Below are 26,244 nucleotides of genomic sequence, written 5' to 3'. Positions count from 1 at the left end.
ATCCACATCTCGCATCTTTACAGGTGTATCATCTGGGTGTAGTCTCTTTCGTGTTCACCTTTATCCTTCCTCCTAACATACTGTTTATAAAGTGCATGTAAGCATGTCCATCTGTCAATGTGTTTGACAAACACGCAATCGCCCTCGTTGCAGACTCCTGCCTGCGTGAGAATTACAGTTCGGATGAAGCCTTTGAATTACAGGAGGAACAGGAGGGATCGTCGCGGCCTTGTGCCGCTGAGTAGTGCTGACAGCAAACTGAGGAGGAAAGGAAAAATAATAATAATAATAACAACTCCAAAACGCGACTGGTCCATTTGCCGAAACACACTCTGGGAAAGCAGCATTGCAGGCATTCCTGCCTAATTGTATATCGGTCCTCTTCCAAAGGCGGGTGGGGGGGGAAGAAGTGTTAGGCCAGATTCCAAAGCAGCTCGAGATAGGATTGGGCGCTCGGGCACGGCATCCGTCCCCAACCACCTCCTTGGGGCTATTTAAAGGTACAGTAGGCTGTATTTTCCGCCACATAGCCAGGCACCCACCCTTCCGCCGGGCTCCATATTGGAACCAGATGCTGCTGGATGCAAGGCTCCTGCTAATTTAAGCGGACGGGGCAGATGGAAGCAACTCGCCCTGCTCGCGTACATACAGCCCCCTGTTGGCGTCTACATCATGAAAAAAAATAATAAATACCAAGCGTGGGCCTACTGCAACTAGAAATGGTGGCCAATCAAGTTTCCAATAATGACGACGATGACAGTTTCTCTGGCTCATGACCAGGAAATTACGAATGAAAAATCGCCTTTTGGCTAATTGTGGCTTTTTTTTTTTTTTCTCAGACACGTTTCGTTTAAAGACCAAAAAAAAAGCCATCCTGACTCATGCCCCGCCCCCTACCGATGCACAAATGAGCCAGACTTTCCGAATGACAATTTGAACATGATCCAGATAAAGTTGCGCGTTCTGTCCCGAGCGTCGTGCGCGTCCAACCAAAAAAAGTGAAGGAGCATCACCTGAGGCGGCGCTAAGCTGGCAACTCTATCCCCATCCTACGTTACCGCGGTGCCTAGCAACCCGAAGAGCTATTGTGCCGCCCCTTGCCGGGCACGTGTGCGCCTCTGCGCGTGTTTGCTGAAGAAATGAAACCCTACGCTACACAGGTTCGATACATAAGGGGAAGGATTGACACCGATACGCCGCGACTTGTGCAGGTGTGCCTCATGTTGTGTCCCGCGAGTGTTGAATACAAAGACATCCTTACTAAATAGTCGGCAGTGTTGCGAACTGACAGCCGCAGCTCGTGCCTCCTCCCAAGGGAGCATCTGGTCAATGTACATCTGCGGCGCTGCGAAGAGGGAAAAACTTGCGGATCGGCCAAGAAATTTCCTCTTTGATAGCGTTTTGTTTGTTTAGCTGGATTCGCTTGACCCGTGTTGACCCCCTCCCTTCTCAAGCTCAGCGGTCCGCAGCCAAGCCGACGAGCGCTCTGCCCTGCGTTGACATCCGTACGCCAACGTTGTGAAGTGTGCATTTATTTTATTTTATTTTATTTTATTTTTTTACAGTGGCGCCTTGTTCTGCACGCAGTCGAGATATGGCTCTCCTTAAGGTGACATGTTCATCACACAAAAGAAGCTTGATCAAGATATGACTTGGTGGAGGTTAGCTATGAGCTTGGCCCGACCAATGCGGGTTTGCCGATTCCGATATTTGCCAGAGGAAAATTGCGACACCCCGTTTATTGACATTGAGTCCTTTAAACTATTATTTCTTAGTTGTGAAATGTGGGGAAACCCAATTTTCCTATCAAGAAAACTATTATTATATATATATATATATATATATATATACATATATACACAAGTATATATTAAATATTGTATTGAATTTCCCAACTTAAAAGTTTATCGAAGTTGGTTGCCGAGCAGTTTGGAGTATACCCAACTTTTTTTCTTTTTTTTTTTTTTTTTACCCCAAGGCGGAAAACACATCACAGATCAGACAACACAGATAGATGAATGCGGCAAACGATCATTAATATTTATCTTGCTCATCTAAAAATAGATATACTGTACAGCGATGCCTTAAAATTCGCATGTACTGAAGTTTTGAAGAGCGCTGAGTTGAGTTTACGGTCACTTCATGATGCACAAACCGATTATTTATATTCGATTTCATCATATTATTCTGATAAATATTTTTCATTCTTCTTGTGGAAAACATTTGTTGGGGTGGTTTCCCCCCCCCCCCCCAATGCATTTAAAACGGGCATCAATTATCGGTGAATTTTCGCATAGAATCTTAAAAACTTTTTTAATGTATTTTATTTTATTTTTTGTATGTTTTGTTTTGAGTGGCTCTGGGTTGCCCTCTATTGGCCAGCCGTCACCGTGCTTGTACGTATGTACTGATACACCCCCATATTTCGATACTTCGTCGATACAGTAACGGTGCTTAAATGTGTTACAGTACTATTTGGGGGAGAGAAAAAAAAAAGAGCAGTTAATCCCTGAGTACAACTTCAGTCTCTAAATGCAACTTCCAAGCACTCACACGTTCAAGAACACACACGCACTCGCACAACACAAAGAGAAAGAGAAGGGGTTAAGGGGGTGCTTTGTTATCACCGAGGTGCCCCTTGGCTGTGATTAAGCGGTGTTTTCGCTGTCCCTCTGGTGTTCTAAAGCTTAGCGAGATGTGTCGCAGTTATGGCAGGAATGCTTCAGTGACGAGGCCAAGAGAGGGTCACGGCCAGGATGTAAACATCAACATTTTCTTTCTTTAAAAGGGTTGGGGGCAAAGCGGACTCCCCTGATCCTTTACTCCGCACCTGGCCCAAGGCACGGGCCGCGGACCAGCTTACCTGCTATCTTAATCCTCATTCGAAAACCATTTGCGAGGCACAAAACTGACCTTAGATCAGCATCTTTGTGCGAGCCGGGTTTAGGTTTGCGCCAGCGTGTAGGGATTGAGAGAAGGGATTTAGCCGAAGATTGCTATCGCAGCAGACAGGAGGAGTTTGTGGAATTGAGGCATCACCTCTTCGGACAATAGACCCTTTGTGCACGTCTGGTAAAGTCTAATCAATCCTGTGACATGGCTAAATTTGCCGTCATGCCCAAAAATGGTCTTAATGCAATTAACCATGACTTCAGTTCCATACATTTCACTATTCAGAAATTCACCTGAACATGTTTTTTTTTCTGTGCAATGTTTTTAGCTTCTCCTTTTTTTTTTTAACTCAACGATTGGCAGTTTTTGTGCGTATATCATCATTGTTGGTTACATCACTAATATGGACAATTCGAAATATTTGAAGGGAGACCAATTCTAAATATTTGCTTCAGGGGATGGTCCCAATCCCCCTGTCCAATATGCGAGGGTTCACTGTACACAACAGTTATTTTTCTGCAGTGGTGATACAACCACATCTCTCATAGCAGCTGTGTGGAAATGGTTTGAATTAGCCCCGCCGGTTCCCCCCCCCCCCCCCCCCCCCTGAGACCATCCAGTAATGATGCAAATTTAGGGGCTTTCTGACAAGGCCTTGACACTTGATATGTTGGTCAACTCCCCTCTCCGTGTTGGTTTTACCAATCCATAAATATTGGATCCGTGGGGACGTGTACGAGCACAAAAAAACGGGGAAAAGAAAGAAAGGGAGCAAAACATACATTGGTCTAGTGTCAGTTTTTCTTCTAAAGTTGGCCTGTTGGACCGCTGGTGGTCTGCAAACAACCCAGCAACATTTCTCTTTGTATTTCAGACAAAGCGTTTCAAAATGTGATGAAAATGTTTCACGCTACTCATAAATTCTCCATTGTGAGTACCTGATGATATTTACATGAAAGCTAATATGAGAAATCAACAAAAGGAGAATGAAAGCGTTTTCTTGGGTGTTCAATTATTCATCAGTTAGTCACAAAATAATCCTGATATCAATCAAAACGAATCAAAGCATCAAGTAAAATGTGGTCTTTTTTCCTGACTTAAGTTTGAGCTGTGCTGTCGTAGCTCACTATCTCACAGATCTGCAGCTCCATCTACTGTTGCACACAAAAAAAAAGAAGTGGCCGCAGCTGGGATTGGCAGCGCTCCGAGCGACTCCCTTCTCGTCATCGTTCGGAGCGTTGTGTCAGAAAAGGCATTCGAACGTCAACATGGCACTGATTTCTAAGCGCGTCGTATCTCCAACGAAACATGTTTCGACACATGTCTCGATACGCGGGATATGATGTGATTCAAGGACGAGGCGAGGTTATCGCTCTTGTCGTTCGCCGTCGAGGTCGTGCAATCATCAAGCTAGGGCAAAGGGCACGACAACGTATGTCGGCGTTAATTTTCAATCGTAACTTCAGTCGTCCGTTCCGAGTCGATTTGGTCGGTTGTTGACGTCAATATTTACAGCAGCTATATGGTTAGCATTTGCTTTTGCCAACTCTTTAGTAACGGGTGTGCAGGATGTTAGCATCCTATCGTAGACTAGCACGACATGAGTAGCGTGTCATTTGTCTGTTGCTTGTCGACAAGAGTGTAAAAAGACACCATTACATGCCCCGGCGACTCATCGCCCGTGTTTTCTTTTCCCTCCTGTTTTTTTGGAGGGTTTTGACGTGCGTCGTAATGAGTTCTTTGTGACAGACGAGCAAAAACCGGTCGCCCAGCTGCCGCTCATGACTGATGTCTTTGACTTCCTGCTTGAGTGTGAAAAGGCCTCTGTGTGGTCCCGCTCGCCTGACGTCGCGCAGGTTGGGAAATGTGATAGTCACCAATGTTCGCTGATTGTTGACATTACCAACAGTCGTGTTTGTGCTACCAAATGTGTGTGTGTGTGTGTGGGTGTGTGTCTGGATGTGGTCGTGGGTGTGTGTTTAATTCTAGCTTCCACTCACCACTTTCCGAACCGGAAGAACACCTGGAACTTTTTTTTCCTCTTCAGTGTGACATAAGACAAAAGGAGCGCTGTCGGTGTTTGATTATGAGTGGAAATGACGGGGGGAAAAAATAGCCATAACAATCATGTGCGAATAACAGTGCGTTATTTGAACCTCATCCTTTGTTTTTTTTTCTGAACGTTGCACATGTTCTCGATTAAATTCCCCTACCAGGAATTTACTCAATTAGCATCCTCCTTTCTAATCAGAAGCGGGGCTCAGAGGGAGTTTCATGTTGCACCACGGCGCCATCTTCTGGTTTACTGCCACATCACTACGCTACTATGCAATGTGTCATATTGGAAGAAATCAAAATTCTATTTCTGTAATCGTGAATATTTATTTACAATTCAGTTATTAGATTAAAAATATAAAATAGTGATATAACTGAATTTTAAATAATCATTGTAGTGAAATAATTCCTTCTAAATTTGTCAAAAAGGAATGACCATTTCTTTTCAAATTATTTCATATCTCGTACCATAACAGTACTCACATTTTTTTCTCTAATCCCCTTTTAAATTAATGCATGTGCCCAATAATTGCACTCGATAGTCATAACAATTAATACTTTTTTTTTTCATAAATGCAGGGCTGGTTTTTGTTTTGGCAAATGAGAACATGACTGCAAGTGCATCAACACCAGTCATCCATGTGGTGGCGCTAGTGTGCAGCACTAAACACGTTGGCAGTGTTTTATTTGGGGTTCACACAGGGGACGGAGCAGCCAGTCAAACTTACAGAAATCTCTTGCCCTTCCCTGCCGGTTCATACATTAGTGAAATGAGATTTCCTTTTTAATGCCTGCTGCCCTCTTGAGCCACTCTTGGGTGCTGGTGAGGCGGAATAACAATTAACAAAGTGTACAACGAACACTTTGAGCGCAACGCTGGACATTTTGCAAAATTGTTATCATTCTCTGAAGTTTAATGAAAGGAATGTACATGGCTGGACGAGAAAATGATATGAAGGAAATTATTACTGGATGGCTACTATGTGTTGGCGCCACATATCAGTGGCTGGTATCAGCACCCTCAACGAGTACTCAATATTTAAAAAAACAAGGCCGGTATTGGGACTTGCCCATCCCTACGTCACATATGATATCAGAAATATTGAACATACTGTATCCAGTGTTATGCATGCAACCTCAAAACCCGTCAGTCAGATATCAAAGTGCAGACTTCTCTGCCAAGCCAAGGGAAGCGGCCAACGGACTGAGTCACGGATGACGCATCCTCCCTCAGAGCCTCTCTCGCTACCGGCTCGTGGATGGAAGGCACAAATGAAAGAAGACTGGCCTTCTTAACATCAGCGCCCCAGACTCCTCCGAGACCAGCCCGACTCGCTCAGACAGACGGATGGAGGCAAGTGTGCAGAGTGGCATCCCGCTGTGGAAAGGACCGCATTCATCCCGCAAGGTTTTCCCCAAGCACGAAGGACTCGACGGACATGAAAGACCCAAGATCGAGCGTGACTCATTGGTGTAAAAACAGCACCGTGTCCTCTACCCGGCGTATTCTCAACCCTAATAAGCGTGTGAGTCATCTGGAGGCCCTTTGAATACAAAGCCCATTTTCAAAATGCCGTCAGACTCCATCAGGAACCAAAGTTGAAACCTGTCACTATGAATTTGACAGCTTGCCCGAGTCCTTTCCCATTCATCTGTTTTTTTTTTTGAGAAATGATGGAGAATATTCTGGCGGCCACAACGGTGGTGGCTCATGTTTAATTTAAGCAGCAAAGTTAAAGACCTTCTGGCGCACTTTCGACTCCTGTGACTCACTGGAGTTTTTTTCAAGTGTAGTCGAGGGGAAGGAAAATAAAAAGGCCGAAAGTCAAGTGAGGCCGTCAGTTGTTTACTGGACTTATTTCATTGACAACCTGTCACAGACGTGTCAGTGTTTTTGGGTTGTTGGTTTTTTTTTTTTGCGACGTCCTGCTGTCCTGGAATTGGTTTCTGCTCACCAATCGGAATGCAGGATTGTGTAGAGTGGAAGATTTTTCTGGGTGACATGCGTCTGGTGTATTGCCCGGCGAAATACATTTTTGCACTCGGAGAACTTTTTAGCTCATCAGGGGGGTTGCTGTGGATGCCGTCTGCTCTGAGTTTCGACACTTTAGGCAACGGACATTTGAAGAAAGATAATATCCCAATTCAAACTGGCATATATTCTTTATCCTTTTGTGATACAAGAATGTTATTGCAGTGCAGTGAGCCACTTAAAACTATTTTGAGACTCTTGTTTGTTTGTGTTTGCATGATTGTATTATTCTGGCCCAAGGCAGACACCCCAATAGGTGATACAAGTTGGTTACATGAATCAATTATTAATGAATGATACTACATAAATGTGTTTTCTTTTTAATTATGTCATTGCCATATTATTTATCATTCATTTTAAAGTGAATATTAGACAGTGCTGTTTTAATTATAAAAACACTTTTGGGCGGGAGGCTGCAATAGATTAATTCCGTCTCCATTAATTTCCATGAGGAAAGACAATTTGAGGTCCGAGTACTTTAAGTTCTTTGTCTGGTCACAGCGCAAATTAAACTCGTATGTCAAGGTACCAGGTGGCTTCTTATTACCTTGGACGCACGGGGGCGCCAGATCACCTTCAATCCTCTCTCTCTCTCTCTCTCTCTCTCTCTCTCTCTCTCTCTCTCTCTCTCTCTCTGCCTACTCCAGTTTTTCCAAATCATTCAGACTGTGAAGCTCTCTCGTGTCCACTATCCCGCCCCCTCACACACACAAACCTGCCGTCAATGTGCGGCGCACTGGCACCGACAGTGTTGTGGGTGTCTGTGGAAAGAAATAATAATTTAAAAAAAAGAGGTATTTTTTAGGGGGCGGGGGGTCTCTAAAGGAACAAGGAGGAGAAATACTGCTGACTTTTTTTTCCTCCCTCCACACGCGTGGTGGACTCGATGGCAGGGGCTCAGCCAGGAGTCCACGCGCTGCAGCTCAAGCCAGTGTCCGTGCCCGAGAGCCTCAGACGGGGCAACAAATTCATGAAATGGGACGATGTGAGTCACCGGCAGAAATTGTACTCTCCTTATGTTTGTGCATGCAACGATATGCTTTGTTGTTGTTATTACTATTATTGCACAAATATTATGACACAATGTGCTCGGGCGGATGATGGATGGAGGTGACAGTGTGTTGAGCGCGCGCGTGCTTTGTTTACACGCCATTTAGTATAGTAGGCACGCGTGCATGATGGTGTTATTGAAATTAAACTTGAATCAATTTCTGTGACATGACTTGAGTTGACTAATCGTCATCATAATTATCATCATCATAGCCCCTTAACCTCCTCACTCTCTGAGCCCCCCCCCCCCCCCCACACCCTCCCTTTGTTATTGTTGCCTGTGTTGGGCTTCAGACAAATGACCTTGATTAAAATTGATTGCATGCTGCCATCTGAGTGTCCTGTCAAAAGAATCCACAGTGGAGTAGTAGCTCTGTCCAGCAAATAGCCATATACCGTGCATGGCTGCTGCTGCATGTTGCCCACAGCCAAGTAGACAGCAGCAAGCAGCTTCTTCCACTTGATGAAATCTCTGTGTTGTACCATAGTCACCACACTGCTATTTCGTTCTTGCTATTTTTATTTGAATGGTACCTCATTCAAACCAAGGATGTCCAGGATATGACATTCTTTAATTATAATGCCCAATTTCCAGTATGTCCACTGAAGTGACTCATGCACTGTGATGTTTTTCAGGACCTTAAAATCAGCAATCTGCTGTTTTACGCCCCCCCCCCCCGAGTAGTTCAATCGAATGCATGTTCTTTACAGTTCTCAACTGCAGCAATTACCGAGCAGAGACGCGTGGCATGTGACAGTCAAGCCAGGGTGGTCATAGAAGACAAAGTGGTTTTGAGGAGTTACGGGACAAGAATACAATATGTATTGCTGTACATGATATATGTGTTTTCAAAAGCTTTTTTTTTTTGAACCATGCATTTATTGTATTGTTCTTAACGTATGCAAAAGCGGGTCACGACTAAACATCAAAAGGGAAAATACGGATCCCGCAAAAACTGTGTCAACAATGTAAACCGAACTTGGTGGCACCATGGTTATCCTAAAGATAATTACATTATTTTCTCCGAGTGGAACAAATGAGGCGCTTGATTGTCGTTTTATTTTGGTCTCTCAAGAATGATTTGTTTTTAGAAGTCCATGAGGTGTTTCCCCGACCCCTGAAATGCTTGTGTACTGAGCGTTTGTGGCGGTGGGCCTTTTCCCCAGTACAAAATGTCCTCTTCATTCTTTTCCCTGTAAAAATACAACACTCTGGGAAAGATGAGCTCAGATACCTTCTCTTGTTTAATTTCCCAGACACTTCTTCCTTCCTCTTTCCACTCGCTTGTGTGGCTTTATGGAAAGAACCCAGAGACAAGCAGACAGATGGACAGACAAACACAATGCTGAAGCTCCCGGGAGATAAATCAAATTTGGTGCTTTTGTGGTTTCAGATGCAACTCTTGAACGTCTCTTAACAGGAAATTGTACAGGCAGATCATTGCAGCTCATCCAGTTTTGTTCCTGTGCTCCCCCCATAGGCAGTTGTGCATTGAGATGCGAGGAACTCGAGTTACGAGATTTTTTAGACGCTTTTGCTTTGGCTCGCTCGTGTAAACGTGAGAGACCAGCACTGTATGGTGACTCCCTCTTGACGTGTGCTGTCAAATTAAACACAAAAGAAAGAGAATTACACTTTGTGTATTTAAAAGAGCCATATAACCTTGCCTGAAAGAACATTTTCTTTATCTTCTGCAAAGAGCAAGTAATATTCATGGTGTGCTGAGGAGCTGAGATGGTCTCCATGTACCGTGCGTAGATCTGTCCGTCTTGTACCGCAGCCCAATGGCCAGTGATGTGATGCGAATTGACACTTTGAGTTGTGAGCGTGGTCACCCAACGAATAGAACTCGTATCTCAAGGTTCCATTGTAGCTGCCAGGTGAACATAAAAAAAAAAGAAAAAAGATTTGCTCTTCCCTAAAAACAAAAGACTTACTTAATTTTACATTTTGTCCCCGGTAATGCACACCATTTGTTTTCCCAACATTTTCATGGTTCCGTGTCGCGGGGGATTTGAACATTTCATTCATAGCGCTGCCATCGAGCAGCAGTGGGTCTTCGTTTAAGTGAGAGTGGAGCACAGGCAGGCATCCAAAAACGAGTCGTCTTCGAGATGAGTGAGAGATGTTGGCGTGCAGATGATGTTGGCTCACTCACAACATCTTTTCCTTATATTATATATATAATCCGTGCTTGTGTCGTGCAGTCTTCTGTAATGCTGGGCGAATAAAGGACGTCAATATGCCCATTTAGAACTGCCGCCAAAGGTGATTGCTAATATTAGAATATACTGAGCGCGTGTGAGTGAAATTAATCCATTCAAAATATTTTGAATTGATATTTTTATGAACTGAACCAAACAAATCAATCAGGGCCTATACTCTCTGCAGTTTAGTAGATACGCCACAGCACCCTTACCGCCGCCATATGAGAACTGCCCATGAATCTATTTTAGCATGGCCTTTATGTGCGCCTACGAGCCAACAAATAGCAATGACAATCCACCACACTCGGTACACCAGAACAAGATTCATAATAACGATGGATCCGTGTGACCGTAGTATTAAAAACATAACCTACATAGACATTTGGTTGAGGAAAATTGTATTGGCTGCCAATGCTTGAGGACACACGTATGCCGCATTGTTGTCGACTTCTGTCTCTCGTCTGTCAAGATTGTGCAGTCATGCGACTCAGCCATTCCCGTCATCGCCTCCGTTGCTGTGTCGTAATCGGCAAGCCGGAGGGTTGCCATAGCGCCGCAACTCCACCACATCGTCTTACTGAGGTTTGAGCTAGAAAGCTAATGGAATATCGTGTCCTCCGACCCTTTTAATGTCAAAGCCTTTGATGCCCCCCCTCACCCCCCAGCACCAGATGGGGTCTCACCCGATTGCGACGCAGAACAGATGCCGGCAATTAGTGTTATCGGCAAATGCTGTGATAGAGACCTTGTTAGAAGCTTTTTTTTTACTTTGAACATTTTCCTCAAAAATGCAGCGTTGCCCTCGCTAAACTTGTTCTGTGAGTCTTTTTTTTTTTTTTTTTAAATATAAATGTGTCCAATAATATCCAGCACACCTGAGGGTCAGAACTGTGTGTTTGCACAAGGCTTGAAGTCAACTGAGGTGAAGAAAAAAAAAATAGAATAATGCCAGCAGAGCAGGCACACACCTCCACAGGACTTGAAGCCAAATTAAATTTTGGGGGCTCTCTAGTTCTGCTGATAATAAAATCTAAAGTCTATTAATTGCTCTTGTGGACCCACGAGTGGTTGTGGAGCCTATTCGGAATCCTTCTCAGCAGCTGTACACGCGCTTCGATCCGCTTCAGCTCAATTGCTTGTCTTTTCTTCTAGGACTCCACCACTGTGAGCCCCGTGACGGTAACCGTTGACCCCAAAGGCTACTTCCTCTACTGGACTGACCAAAGCAAGGTAAGGCTTTCCTGCTACACCACTGTACTATTTTTGCGAGATATTTGTAAGTCGGAGTGTCTGGCTTGTTTTTCTTCCCTGCAGCACCGAGGGTGCAAGCAAACTTAAAGTGCAAACACAATGTAGACATAATCCCCAAAGCGGAAAACCTGCCTGTGAAAAGGTTGCCAGTTAAAGCATTTACACCTGAGAGAGGTAACGGACTAACTGTTGTACAGAACAAAGCTCGGACATTTCCCTCACATTTGAATTCAAATATTTGATTCAGGCATTAACCCGACACCCGTGAGATGCAAGCGTTGTCTATTGTTCCTCTCCAAAGTCTCCAAACTCGCTCTTGGATTGTCAGCACAGTCTGTAAAAACTCACTGGCGAAAGAGGAGGATGGACTCGCCAAGCTATTGCCGTTTGTATTGTGTGTGTGTGTGTCTGTGTGTGTGTGTGTGTGTGTGTGTGTGCCACGCTATGAAATAGCCTTCATTGATTTTATCTTGGCCCTCATGAGGGCATCTCGAGATGTGCGCGGGACTGCTGATGCGACCGAACCTCCCCTGAGCGCTAATTAGTATTAGCACCCCGCGCGAAGGTAGTTGAGGACCTTCGTTGGCGGGTAACTTTAGATGTCGACCGTGAAGAGAACAGAACAACCTTCATCCAAGCCCACCTGAGGCGCTTTACACTCTGTTTACACCCAGCTACATGCGCTAAAGGTCACTTGTGCTGTACGCAACAGAGTGTACATCAACAAAAAGATCGGTTTGGTGCATTGCTCAAGGGCGGGGTGCATTGCTCGAGCCCAAATTGGATTTTTTTTTTTGTTTGTAATTCATTGTGCCTTTTTTGCAAATTCTGGCATGTCGTCACAGGCAATTTGCTTGAGCATGTCTAAAATTGAACAGTGATATAAAGTTTAGGCATTATAGTGTAGCGCCTTGTAATGCTTTTGACGGGCAAAAAATTTTTTTTTAAATTTTCATCTCCTTTTCGTTGTGTCTTGACCAATATGTGGAAATATCTTGCAAGGTTGATTTTCATTCAGCGGCGTCATCGCCGATGTTAGCTTTGTGTTCGTATCTTTGTGTGTGGTCTCCTATTCACTCTCTCGTGGCTTTTTGACACCGGTCTTTAAAACTGGTGTGACCCGGCCGGCCGGCAAAGCTCTATTAGGACATGCGTGTTGTGTTGGATTCGCCGTGCGGTTTTTCGCGGACGTCGCCTCGTGTTTATAGACCCGCCGCGTGTTCTCGCGGCACATCTGTTGAGCAGGCCATCTTAAACATGGAGCGACGCCGCCCGACGTCCAGTTGTGTTATGCGGCTGTCGGGGGGACTGGCGGCGTAATGGCCTGCAGAGTAAAAGCATTCCTGGGATTCCTTGAGGAACTACAACACAACTGCAGTCAGCTCACCAGTAAATGGCGCTGACTGAGGGTCTGCAGATTTAACTCGCCTTGTAAATGGACTAATAGTGTCCGCGCTGTTGTTTACTATCAATCAAATATAAGCACTTCCCTTGTTGAGTAATTACGGTGAGTCAAGCGTATTTTCTCAGTATTCACAGCCGTTCAATTATTTTCACGCTCGCGCGAGGGTATCGTTAGTGCCCCGGTGTACTTAACGGCTTGTCCGTTGAGGGTACGCGCGGCTGACTCACACCGCCACCCGCGCAGCCCGCCGACCTCGGACGAAGAACAGGTGCTTCTTTTTGGAGTTTAAAAATAATTAGCGCCGCCGTCGGCCACGGCGGGGGTTGAGAGGCCGGCGAAAGTGGACAGGGCGCGTAAAATGAACTATCCCTTTTTTGCTCGAGTTGCCATGCGACCGCTCTCACGCCACCTTTTCAAAATGTCACATTCTGTTTCGGTCGCTGCTCGTTTCCCGGAGAATACCGCTCGTTCTGAGAATGATATCGTTGGAACGCGATGTTTGTGCTTTGACCCCCCCCCCCCCCCCCCGCCCCCCTCCTCCCCTTAGCCAGCAAACGAAAGGTTAAAAAGGCTCTCAAATGAGGGAGCTGTGTGTTGACGCTGTCAGTCGCCCCCCCCCCCCCCTCCAATAAGCGCTCAACGTATTGAGCGTGAGTGATGTACCCATTCCGCGCCGCCCGTATCCAAGTCTCTGCAGAATACGCCGGCGCGTTCGCTCGAGCGCAGCAATTTCACTTGATCGCCGAGCTTGTTGCGCCACTTTCTCCGTCTGCGCTCCGAGACAAGCGAGGAGCAACAGCATAAATCCGCAGCCAATCGAAAGAAAAGTGAATTGTGATCTCAGCCGAGTCATAGCCTGCCACGCCGTGGCCCTTTCTCATCATTTGCAACCGAGAGCCAGTTTGAGAGGCACCGAGGGGAAAGTCACAAGTTGCCTCTTGGAGCCTCATTTTCACCAAGCAACACGCGTACGCTCCATTTCGTATGCAAATCTTTTGTTTCCGTTCTACAAAAGCACAGATAGGACCAGAAAAAAAAACTGGCCCTTTTTTCTGGCTTACCATCAGAAGAATTCTGAGGTGTCCTAGGCCTCCTTCTGGGTTGTACCTTTCTGTGAGGCGTCTGTAAAGCTTCCAAGGCAGAAGGCCCGAGAACCCTTGGACGAGACATCAGTGACCGTAAAGTCTCGAAGGAAAATCCTCTGGAACTGATGAAATGACTTTGTGGCAACCTTGCGTCCTTCGTAGCAACCACGTGGGCATCACCCGGTCTTGAGTACAAGCCCGATCGAATGAACCCAACGGACCATACCGTGTAATGCGAGTTTGGAGATTTGATGTCACGGATAAATCCTCCATTTTTATGGGGCCCGTTTGGAAAAGTGCGATAGAGGTCTGTAAGTCATTGCATTGTTGTCAGATGAGGTTAATCCTTCCGAATAGGGCGCATACCAAACGGAGGGAACGTTCAGAAATTTATGTTCCAACATTAATTTTAAGGTTTATGCCTTTAAATACTGCGGCCAGGAACTTATTGATATTGACCTTATATGCTTGGGGACTGTAACTTTTTATCTATGTTATTTATGGGCTGGTCACGTCATGTTATGATCACCCGGCTCGTGCCGCGACAAAGGCTGCTTATATTTTCTTGCCGCGTCCATCAGTCAGCCTGCGCATCCCTGAAAGGGCACAAAACTAGAGAGTGTAAAAATGTTGACCTGATGCATTGTTAAGTCGATGTGTCAAGCGAGTCCCAAGCGGAAAAACAGGATCAGCCTCTTTTGTTTGTGGGAAAATAATTACGATGGGTCCAATGGGGGGGAAAAAAAAGTATCATGGTTCATGAGGAGTGTTGAGTGCCATCAGCTCGTTCGAAAGTGCTGCGTCTGGTTGCCTGGCTAAAATCTGCCAGAAGAGTAAAGAGGGTGATTAAGTGTCTCATTGTCTCGTGGGCGCAGGTATTTAGAATGCAGATGCTGGCCCATTTCTGGCCCGCCGATTAAAGTAAAGGTGATCTGAGATCATTTTAACGCAAAATACAAAGAATCGTTTGCTCTGTGCGTAAGGTACAGATGCGCAAATCTTCTTGCTTCTGAGGTCGTAACAGGATTAACCGTTCGGAATTAACGCCCCTTACATGTGTGCTGTCACTTGTCGATCTCTGGAAATTGTTGACGTCAGCTGGTCTGGATTCATTAAATCCTTCAGGACTGGATTTGCAATATGAGGTTTGATCACGGGGCTCACTCTCCGAAAGTGACATTTAAAATTGGTTGCCATGGCAATCCACTTAGGGCAACTTTTTTATTTATTTTTTAATATAAAGCTGAATGCGCTTTCGAAGACGTTCACAACTCATTGTTACAGGGCGTCAGCTTTTTTTTTTTTTTTGCTTTCCTGATATGTCACAAATGAGTTTGAAGCTGGAGTGAGTTGAATCCACAGAGACATGTGAAAAATAGTTCCTTAGAAGTCCTGAATGCGAGGGACATTTGGACAATAGAGGGGCTTCGATCAGTTTTCAGAAAAATGAGTTTTTTGGAGCTCACAAAAAGTAGGAAGAACCACAATCATTTGACAGAATTCTGGCGCACAATAACAAGAGCGAGAAATGACAAACTTCCATATGCTGTGGACCCCGTAGGGTTAATTTCCAGAATTGGTGAATGAATTTATAGCGATGGCAATCAGTGCTCAGTGGCAAGCGGCTTCCACTTCAAGGCCCATTTGTTCGCCGAGCAATTAGCAAGGCTTCTTTTTTTGCTTTGCCACAATTTCCTTTTGTTTCCTACCGCACATCAACGAACGAGCGTCAACCCGCTCGAGTGGGCGACTGGAAAGTAGAAAAGGTCTTTAACTCCATCATGGCGGGAGGAGATGGATGTTGAGTGGTGAGTGGGATCGTAAGTAGGCATAATAACCCATAGCCAAGTTTTTTTTTCTCCCCATTGAGTGACCTTGTTAATCATTTACAAGCATGTTAGAAGAGGCTGCATAGCTTGCGTTCGCTCGCATAAATTCCCAACTCTTGTTGTCTGAGGCCATAATATTGGGCAGATGATTGCGTTTGAGCTCCGGATATTTCCATCCATCCATCCATTATCCTCACGAGGGTCTTCAGGCAGCAGCAGGCAGGGGGGGGGGGGGGGACACCCTGAACCGGTTGCCAGCCAATCGCAGGGCACAACTATTCATGCTCACAATCACGCCTCGGGACAATGTAGAGTGCTCCATTCACCTGCCATGCATGTTTTTGGAATGTGGGAGGAAACCGGAATACCCGGAGAAAACCCACACAGGAGAACATGCAAACTCCACACAGGAAGGCCGGAGTAGGAATCGAACCCACTGTGCCGCCAGATGTTTCCAACTTCCCTTTTTTTCTTACCCCCCCCCCCCCCCCCAAAAGCAGTCACACTTCCACCATGGCTGCTGCTCTCGCTCGTCTCCACACCCGGTTTCCACTTGGTGGCCGGTGCGTGTCATAGATGTGGGTCAGTCGCGCATCACCCCCCTGCTGAACTCAATTGAATTTCAACCGGGGGCTGATAAGGAGGTGTCGAATTCAGACAGCTGGAAAGAAACGAGAGAGGCTTGAACCAAATTTGAGCGAAACAATCCTCCACTTTGCTCAATGCTGCAATGTGCTTTCGACGCCTTTTCTTTGAACCCGTCGATCTTGTCAGAAAGGATGTCAGGTAAAACGATAACCGGTAAGCGTATTGGGAATGCTCCGACGGAAAGACCGAACACTAAACGCGTTAGATTTGCCCCGCAGAGAGCGAATGATGAATGGATTTCTCTTTCGGCGCCCCGTTTTGTCCTGACATCAAAAAAAGGCACCGCGGATGCCGCCTGAGCCGGCGAGGCGGCGGGGCTGCTCTGCTGGCTGCCACTGCCGTTGATCCTCAAAGGACTCGGTGTTGAGTTGCTGCGCTTGTGATGTCGCGGTTGCGGTCTGAATGGAAAAAAGAGGCACGGCGGGTCGAAAACGAAATCTCTTGAAGCGATTGTCGAAATTCCACAAATGTCAATCGACACGAATGTAGCTCCCAGAACGGACTCTCAAGGTACCTTATGCCAGTTGTGTTTTTGTTTGTACCTTATCCGGGACTAAAAATGTGCAAGTTTATGCAAGTCAAGAGTCAAAGATACCCACGCAGGGCACTTCAAGCCTTAGGAGGTACATTGAAAGCACTTTTACGGAGAGCCTCCTCGTGGAGTTGTCCTTTCGTGTGTGTCCACATTTGCATTTGGAAGGACTTGGAGAGGTGATCTCTTGTTTGATCCTTTGCGACAAAACACAAGGAGGCCCCGTGAAGGAGGCTCAAACGGAAAGAGCCGACCAAAGAGCACTGACGAAAGGACAAGTAAAATGGAGGAATGCGGGTTGGTGTCGTTGCACGCACCCACGCCGATTTGACAAGACGCTCGCCGCCATCCAAAGACGGCAGACGAGGTTGAATCTCAGTGAAAGAGACAGATGTCCGCCCAGAGGACAGGTGAGACGTCAGGAGAGCGGCGAGGGGCGACGCGCAACAAAGCGGTTTGATGGACGGACGGCGTGAGCAGTTTTGCTTTCCCTCCTGTCATCCCCGCAACGCTCCGCTATCTGTCAAACCGGGGAGTGTACTCATGCGCCTTCCGCAGTCCCCTCGGCGCTCTCCATCCGTCAAGTGCGGGAGCCGGAGTGTGTCTGTGCATTTGTGCTCATTTGATTGGCACGGAGGAACACGGTCACCAGATGCTGAGTGTTTACGCCGCAATAAAGACGTGGCCGTGCACGGGCGGACATTTTTGCTCCTCGCTTTTCAGGAGACCCCAAAATGTTTGTTCCCCCTTGACGATTGCATCGTCAAAGAGAGACAAGAGAAAAAGTTGCTGGCCGAGTTTCCTCCTGCATCCTTTTTTTTTTTTTTTTTCATCTGCACCTCGGCTGTTTGTCGGAGCGTGTCAGATATCCCGATAGCTAGAATCAAGCGCCAGCGCTCTCCTCAGACACTTTTGGGCCTCTTTTCTCACACCTTGGTTCACTCCTTCTGCCCGACCTGTCATCCCTCATCATTCTCTCTCGTTTTTTTTTTGTTTTTTTTTTTATCAAAGTCCTGTGCGGCTGTCAAGGAGCCACTTTTTTTTTTTTTTTTTGGGATGCAGCCTGACTCGATGCTTATTCATCTTTCTTCATCTACGTCAGGGGTGTCAAACTCATTTTCGTCGCGGGCCACATTGCAGTTGCTCTTCCCCTTGGAGGGCCGTTATGACTGTGAAACCATATAAAGAAGTCAAGTCTCATTTATTACATTTGATCATTTTAAATTTGGGTACAGATTTTAGGAAGCATCGTGGAAGTTGACATGCTGGATTGGCTTTCGCGGGCCACATAAAATTGTGTGGCGGGCCAGATTTGGCCCTCGGGCCTTGGGTTTGACACCTGTGATCTACGTGAATGTGTCACGAGGCTTCAGACCTTGGATAGGCGGGTGGAAGGATAGGTACAGTACATACGATATAGATAGCTACGCTACCACTCACAACACAAGTTGCGTCGCATCTGTCATCCTGTGGACTTGAGATGAAATCTTCAGTTGATATATCTGGAAATCTCCGGAATTGACTCAATAAGAGACACGACGAGGTTCTCTCTATCGGCAGCATCCATCATGGATGGCTTCCCCCGCGATTCTCAGTCACGCATTGGCGTAAACGCCGAACGGGAAGTCATCGAGAGGAGGCCGAGGGGTGAAATATGACAAAGATCATCAACTCAGTACGCGGCGGCGACTGCACCTTATCTCAAAGGTCTTTTACTTCCCCTCATTTCCGTTTTCCCTCCGCCATCATTTACCACTTTGACTCTCATGAAATATTCAATCTGTGGCTGTAACGTCCGAATTAATCAATCGTCCATCCTTTTTGACTTTCGCAAAGGCATCCAGTCGAAAGAGACAAGGAGGGATACATCGGAAGCGACCGCTCTCCTCCCACGTGTGCGCTCTCCGCGCAGCCACCCGAGACTTGAGCCTCCCTGTTGTTCTTTACCAAGCAGACGCATGGATGAGTTGAGCGACTGTGACTCGCCGTGCGAGCGCCACCTGTTTCCTGACACCTGCTGTTTCTATTATTTTAGGGAGTCTCCAGCGCCTGCATATATATATATATATATATATATATATGTTGCCATTTTGTATCGTATATATATATATATATATATATATATACGATACAAAATGGCGGTGTCCCCGGGACCTTTTGGATACGCTTTTCGTTGCGTTTTCTGTCATTTTCCGTGTCGTCAACTGTTTTCTGGTTCAGAGCAGCTTCGTTCCAGATGAGTACTGGCAGTCTATGGAGGTCGCATTTTCTCTCTCTCTCTCTCTCTCTCTCTCTCTCTGTCTCTCTCTCTCTGTATATACGTATATATATATATATGGACACACGTCATACGCCTGTATGGTCATGATAGCTTTGCTAAAATATGAAGTCAAACAGTGGATTAGGACTTGCGAATTGAATATTTATGCATCCATGATGAATCCCGCAAAAAATTCAGGCCACTGCTGATCTTGCCGAACAAAAAAAAAAAAGAAAGTCATGTTTTCCATTAGAATAAGCAGCATGTTGCAGATACATCAGGGCAATCCGCAGCCAGACAATATTGCCCGCGGCCGTCGCAGGTTAAGCACGCTCATTAATTTCTCTAGTTTCTCCCGACCCCCGCTGGTGCCGCCGCTCGCTTCCGAGGACGTGCCGCGTATGCTAACGGGCTTCCGTTCTTTATTTATTTATTTATGTATGTCTTTATTTATGTACTTATTTATTTTTTTTGCTGGCCGTTGCACTTTGAAAAAGGCAGAGGAGGCAAGAGAAGAGGCGAGGCACAGATGATGTGATGAAGAATATAAATTGCACGCAAGCTACGTTGCTCGGATAGGAACCGTTTTTAAAATCGCCACCTGCGAAAGGAAAAGATTCTAAAAGAGTCAAAGTCATTCTTGTTGTAGACATTAAGTGACCAAAAAAGTTTGAATACTTAAAAAAAAATAATAATTTAAGTTCATCATCCGATTAATCGGTTCTTGGAATTTTATCAGGCCGAATATCTGAACCTTCGTTCAGTCAATGCGGCAAACAATCGCGGAGCCACAGTAAAATGCATCGCTGAATCATTCAGCTCACCCCTGACTGTGATGTTCTCTTTCCCCTGCAGGAGACCGACTTACTGGACATCGCCTACATCAAAGATGCTCGCAATGGAAAATGCACCAAAACTCCAAAGGTGAGCCCAAATCGTGTGCAGTATTCATTGTAATGGACAAAAAAAAAACTGAGCACACTTCAGTTTGAGCGAGGGATTCTAAACGGAGCACGTGACGGCTAAGATGGCCGACGTCTCGGAAATCCATTACCGCGAGATGGAGACGAGCTGTCTGAGGTTGTGATGAGTGAGGTCGGCAGAAAAAGGAAGGAGGCAGGGAAGGATGTATCTATAGTGCCGTAGTTAGCACGTTGCTGTCGGGTTGAGTAGTCATTATTCAAACCCCCCCTGCCCCCAAAGAAAATTCAGTTCAGAAAAATGGGCCAAGTAATGTTACATAAAATGTGGATTTTACACTGCATTGCATGGTTACATTTTGAAATGAATCATTTTTTTCACCATGATAATAATTGCAAAAATATTTGTCATCAACAGCAAAAACCTTTTGAAGTAAAAAGTAGTTGAGGTAATGAAACATAATCATAATACAAGAATTGCAAAATATCGATACAATATTTTTTACTCAATTCAATGATGAATACAATTTAAATAAACTTAATGCAAATTAAATTCAACAAGTCCACTGTACTGTTTTAGTGTAAGATTATGGCCCTGTTTTTAAAATCCGAAAATGGTCCCAAAAAAATACAAATTAAATAAAAAATTGCGAAAATAAAACCTCCACACCACTTCAATGTTTCAAATATTGGACACATAATTTTTACACCATGCATACATTTTAGAATTTTCCGTTTTGTTTTTTTTGGCGTGCGGGGTGTAAAATACACCACTAAATTGCTTGCCATTTTTTTTAATGTCACCACCACCCTGCAGAGCTGAATCAGATCCACTATAAAAATGCTGCCTTGAGATGAAGAAAATCAATATCGCTGATCAATAGTGGCTACGTATCATCACTCTGTGCGAGAGGAAGGATAGCGAGCGAGCGAGAGAGAGACAGCCTTCATCCATCTTCATTTATTTATTCCCCTGTTTCTATGTGGGTTTCCGCGGCGGCCAAATTGCCCCAAACCAACATGGCAGCGTACAGCTTTGCACCCGCAGTCAGGCGAAGTCACGCTCCACAGGCAGCGTGTCATTAGACGTAGCTGCGTCTCGCCGGTTATGATTTCATTTCCCTGCTCCACCTGCTTTGCTTTTTTTTCCTTTTTACATAAAAATAACGTGGCTCATTGTCTCGCCATCAAACGCGTGGCCGACCCGCCGGCGTCTTCGCGCCACCCCACCTGTGAGCGGTCGCTGCTCGTACGTGACTCACTCTCCCGAGCCTGATGGAGGCGCATTGATGAGTGTTGTTGGATGCTCTTTTTGCACGTGTCGCTCCGTGTGTGTTCAAGTAGCGCGACTGTGTCCTTACTGGCACTAATTAGCATGCACCCACCCGGCCGTCATTCACACTGATTAGATTGGGGGCTTGTCAGAGCAACGCTTTGTACGACAGGGTGGATCTCCGAGTCAACCACAGACAAGCGGAGGGACGCGTTGTCTTCTTTTCTTCATTTCCCCGACTGTCTGTGGTTATTTTTAGTGCTTTTGTGGCCGTCACAGAATGTTCCCGCTGCGGTGACGACGACGCCGCGCGCTTTCATTTTCATTTTGGACCTCGCCTTTGTGGCCAAGTTCTCCAAAAGCTTCGTTTCCGCCGCTCCGCTTAGTTTATGATGATCAAAACCTCCACGACTACTGTAAAGCATCACAGTACCACTTTTTTGGCATTTAATGTATACAATGAATAAAATGAAAATAAATATCATCCGCTTCAGCATAAGCAGTCTAGGAAATGAACGGGTGGAAAGTGTAAGATATCGTGTCCGTTTTTTGTTGTTGTTTTTAGGGAACAATTGATACCAACAAATGCAACAATAACAATTTGAAGCATGCAAATTATTCTGTTTTTAAAAGTATAAATACCATTTGTTATTGTTAGTATTGTGCTATTTTTTTTTCTTCACGCTGGACTGATATTCCCATTCATGTCATACCTTTTTGAACAAATTTGTCGCCGTGTCAATCATGTGGTGAGGCAAGACCGCTGACAGCAAGGCATTTAAACTTCCCGTCCCTTACTTAACAGTTTCCATGGGACCTCATTAGGATTCAACTCCCCACACCCCTTCTCAGATTTACTATTTCCAACGAGATGTGTTGAAGTTAAATGTCTGCCCCGAATGGCTTCCCCGGCACTGCCAGCTCGCAGCTCACCCCAGTAGACTGCTGCTAAATGCGGCTCAGCTTGTGTGTCCGTGGCCTTGTAACAGGATCCGGGTAAAGACCAGCAGGCGCTCAACTGGGTATAGCCCACAGAAACAAATTATAGCCGCGAGAATGGACACGGTGTGGCTAACGCTATCATCGTCATCATCGCTGGTGTTAGGCATCAGTGGAATGAGAAGAGCTGCGGTGCTAGCGAGCACAACGCTAGCTTGTCACTTTGCAATGTTCACTGCGCTGCAAAGTGTTTTTTTTGTTTTTGCTCGACACTTGAAGCAATGTCAACAAACAAAACCCATTAACTCATATCGAGTATGAAAGCCCTTGATGGGCTACTTTCAGCTCTGCTATTATTTTCTCCTTATGTCATGCTATTGGTCGCACAGTGAAGCCAAAACCCACTTTCGCAACCAGCGGCATACAGTAAGCGAGATTCCGTGTTGCACCGCATGTATCCCACTGCAGCTGCCTCATGGTGTGTGTGTGTGTGTGTGTGTGTGTGGAGAAAGATGATATTGTGACGATGTCATGCTGCTATTCTCGGTATGCGTCGGTAGCCGTCGTTAAACGGGGCTCACAGTCCGTGAGTGCAAGGACGACGGGATTAGCGCCAAATCATTAAAGCCGTCTGGCGGCGATGGTGCTCCGTGTACTCGGTTGAATCTTTTACGTTGCGTTCCTCCGAATTGTAGTTCGTTTTCAGTGTGCGTCCCGTTAGTTTGGTAATATGAGCATCTGACCATGAAAATGTCTCACAGAGCTAACCCGAAATAAAACACGCCCACTTATCACCTGGGTGTATTTTTCATCATGCTCATTGGCGGTTGAACTCCAATGACCTCAACCTTTCAGACTGAGCTACTCGTACCCCCCGTCTGAGCCGATTCCATTAAAAGATTCCATGGATTATTGATTTCCATAAAAGAATCCGCCACCTCTCGCTCTGCGGCGGGAAAGAGGCCAACGAATAGAAGTGGCGGGTAAAAGGTTAGCCTGATTGACCGGCTTGGCTTTGGCTTTCTTCTTCGATCAATGTCTCCGATTAATTCCCCCTCTGTGCCATTAACGCCTGGTGAGAAATCGAAGGGGACGCTAGCTAGCTGGCTCTGACACTCGCTGATCCGCCAAACAACATGAAATGGAGAGCGGAGTGACCGACACAGATTACTCCCTCTGTGAAAAAGAAAAAGAGATTACAATGGTGCACCTGTTCCAGCCCCCCCAATCGGAATGCCGCTAACAGACCGTTACTTTGTCTTTTGAACTTCCTGAGTATCTTAGCTTGTATTCCGAAGGAAGAGAAGAGAAGGATATTGCTTTTCCAAACACATAAGCCGCATTAAGCCCTCATGAACAATTTGACGATTGATTCGTCTCGGCGCTGTAAAATGCACAATGTAAATACACCGCGCGCCGTATTAAACTCAGACAATACACAAACAGCTCTCAAGATCGATGTCCGGTTCACAAAAGGGCAAGTGTAGCTTTGCCGACAGAAGGTTAGAAAGTTCTGCAAACAACTCCGCTCGTGCGTTTTCGAAAAAGAAATTGAACATGAGCGCCGGCCTCGGGGACTATCAGCGTCTAAACTCGCGCCGATGAAATCCCATGTGACATTTTGTTAAACACAGCAAATGTTGACCTTGGAGATGATCCAATACGCAAGAAGTGTCCGGGACAAGCTGAACAACAAATACAGTGGCTTGAAAGTCAGCGTATTACTCGGGGCTGTCTGTCTTCATAAGCCTTTGTTCCTCTGAGTTAGAAGAAACTCCCCAACCTCAATAATCTGGACCAACATCTGTGCCGGTGTCTATTTACTGGAGCCATTGCATCACCCTCACGTGCTAACCTTTTCTACAATCAGTAGCCTAGTTAGAACCTTGTCCGCATCCTGTCAATTGACCCAATTTGACCTTTTGTGCTGCATTCACAGGCCATTTTTTTTTTTGTTTTTTTTTTGTGGTCTCGGCTCATTTCATATGGAAAAGAGTTTCACGAATCACACCTGCATCGGCAGCGAAACGGCTCTTCCTACACGACGGGCTTGACACACGCTGGCTGTACGCGATCCACCGGGTTTGTTACCACGGAAACCACCGGTAGATGAGAACAAGAAGTAACGAGGGCGGCCAAGATTCTGTTGTGCACGGTGGCCCCGTCAACCCCCCACACCTCCTTTTCCTCTCCGTCGTCTGCTGTAATCGGAGATGATGAGATAATTAAACGGATTGTCATTGCATTGAAGCGCCCCAATTTAATATCGCTTTTTTTTTTCTTTCCTTGTTTTTGCCACTCCAGTGAACACACCAGCGACGTGGTTTGATTCTGTTTCATCAACATCCAAACTTCCTGCCTGATTAATGATGGGCGCATCTGCAGTCGGCTGAGATAGGAAGCACATCAAAACCGTATTTTCCATCACTTATTTCCTGGCCGATTCTCGGAGAAAGCGCTCTGCTTTTAATTGGCAGCAAAAAAAAAAAAAAACGCCTTAAAGTGACTCATCGCACTGATTGAAAAGTGTGAGTCATTTAAACGGTGGCAGCGTTAAAGGCGCGGCGCTAATAGTCGTCCCTTCAGAGGTGATTCTCACTCGCAGCGATGAACTTTCTTTCTTTCCTCTACCAATCGGCCGCATTTTAATTGGGCCCCGATCAATATCTCCCTAGCCGCCTTGTTATCAGCCATCTTTTTTTTTTGTAAGGGACAAGCGTTTGTGGTGGGTGGATCAAATGATGGCTCAGCTCTTCAGGATTTTATTTTTTTTTTATGATTATTAATCGCCGCCACGGTCACACCAGCCACCCATTAATCACAGAGGTGAGGCGAGAGTGAAACATCGCAAGCCAGCTCCATGATCATTTTCAGTGGAAACTGTGTGTGTGTGTGTGTGTGTGTGTGTGTGTGTGTGTGTGTGTTAGCACTTGTGTGTGTTATATGAAGACACTTTTTTAGCCACCTTGACCCCGTCCGCATTCTTTAGTTTTTTTTAGGAGGGGAATGGAGTGGCAATGTTGTGTTTTGAAAACACACTTTATCTCCTCAAAAGTAGTCAATAAAACCGGCAGATGTTTCGTCCTTTTTCTTTTTCTTTTAGGACTACTTTTCAAATAACTTTTTACGCCTCGCTTTTATTGGGCCCTTGGGTGTACCGAGTGAAGTGGCCTGTGATTGTTTAAAAGGTCTGGCTGTCTGTCTCATTCAGTCTGTCTGTTGGTCATTCTGGCTCTCAGTTTCTTGATTCGTCGGTCAGTCACGCTCTCCATCTTCTGTCGATCATTTTGATTCTCAACCAGTCTCTCATTCTCATTCAGTCTGTTGGTTGAATCATCATCGTTCTCAGCACACGAGCATAAAAAGCTGATCGGAAGCCAAGGTCTCTTTGGGTCGTTTTCTGCCATCAATGAGCCGTCAAGGATCATTGATCGCCCCCCCCCCCCCGCCCCCCACCCCCACCAGCAGCACATCCCAAGGTTTGTTTAAACTGACAGTCCTCCTTTTTGGCACACCTTCTGTGAAGCCTGCTTGGTGAGGGCAGATGGCTCGAGGATGTCCAAAACAGCGGGATGTCTTCATCACGCAGCAGCTACTAATGGCTAATTGCTAACTAGTCACCGCATGCATAAATCCTCGCAGTCGCCACACGGGTGGTCTGAATTTGATCATTTTGGCAGATTGTTGCGCGCATTGCCAAATTGAAAAAGCAAATATTACAGGAGCAAGGTGACAGCTCTCCAATTAAGGATGTGACAGTGATGATGGCAATAAAGCGCCTCGGCCATGATGAATAGTCTTCATAAGGCAAAATTGCCTCTCAGACAGTTCAAACTTTGTCTTTCATTCAGTTTTTGACCATGTT

At 45.7% G+C, this 26,244-nt stretch overlaps 1 protein-coding gene across 1 annotated transcript in view; it reads left to right on the top strand.

The window, feature by feature from the left end:
- Nucleotides 1-7,678: 7,678 nt before the first annotated feature.
- Nucleotides 7,679-26,244, top strand: part of plcb1l (phospholipase C beta 1-like) — a 46,300-nt gene continuing 27,734 nt past the window's right edge. The window contains exons 1-3 of the mRNA XM_086099855.1: nucleotides 7,679-7,964; nucleotides 11,390-11,467; nucleotides 20,103-20,171. Coding sequence (XP_085955981.1) covers nucleotides 7,866-7,964; nucleotides 11,390-11,467; nucleotides 20,103-20,171 — 246 coding nt within the window. The 5' untranslated portion in view covers nucleotides 7,679-7,865. The remainder of the gene's footprint in view (nucleotides 7,965-11,389; nucleotides 11,468-20,102; nucleotides 20,172-26,244) is intronic.

This window comes from Hippocampus guttulatus, chromosome 20, assembly GCF_054856545.1.
Source record: "Hippocampus guttulatus isolate MCC_2025c chromosome 20, RoL_Hgut_1.0, whole genome shotgun sequence".
NCBI classification, from domain to species: Eukaryota; Metazoa; Chordata; class Actinopteri; order Syngnathiformes; family Syngnathidae; genus Hippocampus; species Hippocampus guttulatus.
The sequence above is the reverse complement of the archived record's forward strand: the minus strand, read 5'-3'. Positions and strand labels throughout refer to the sequence as shown.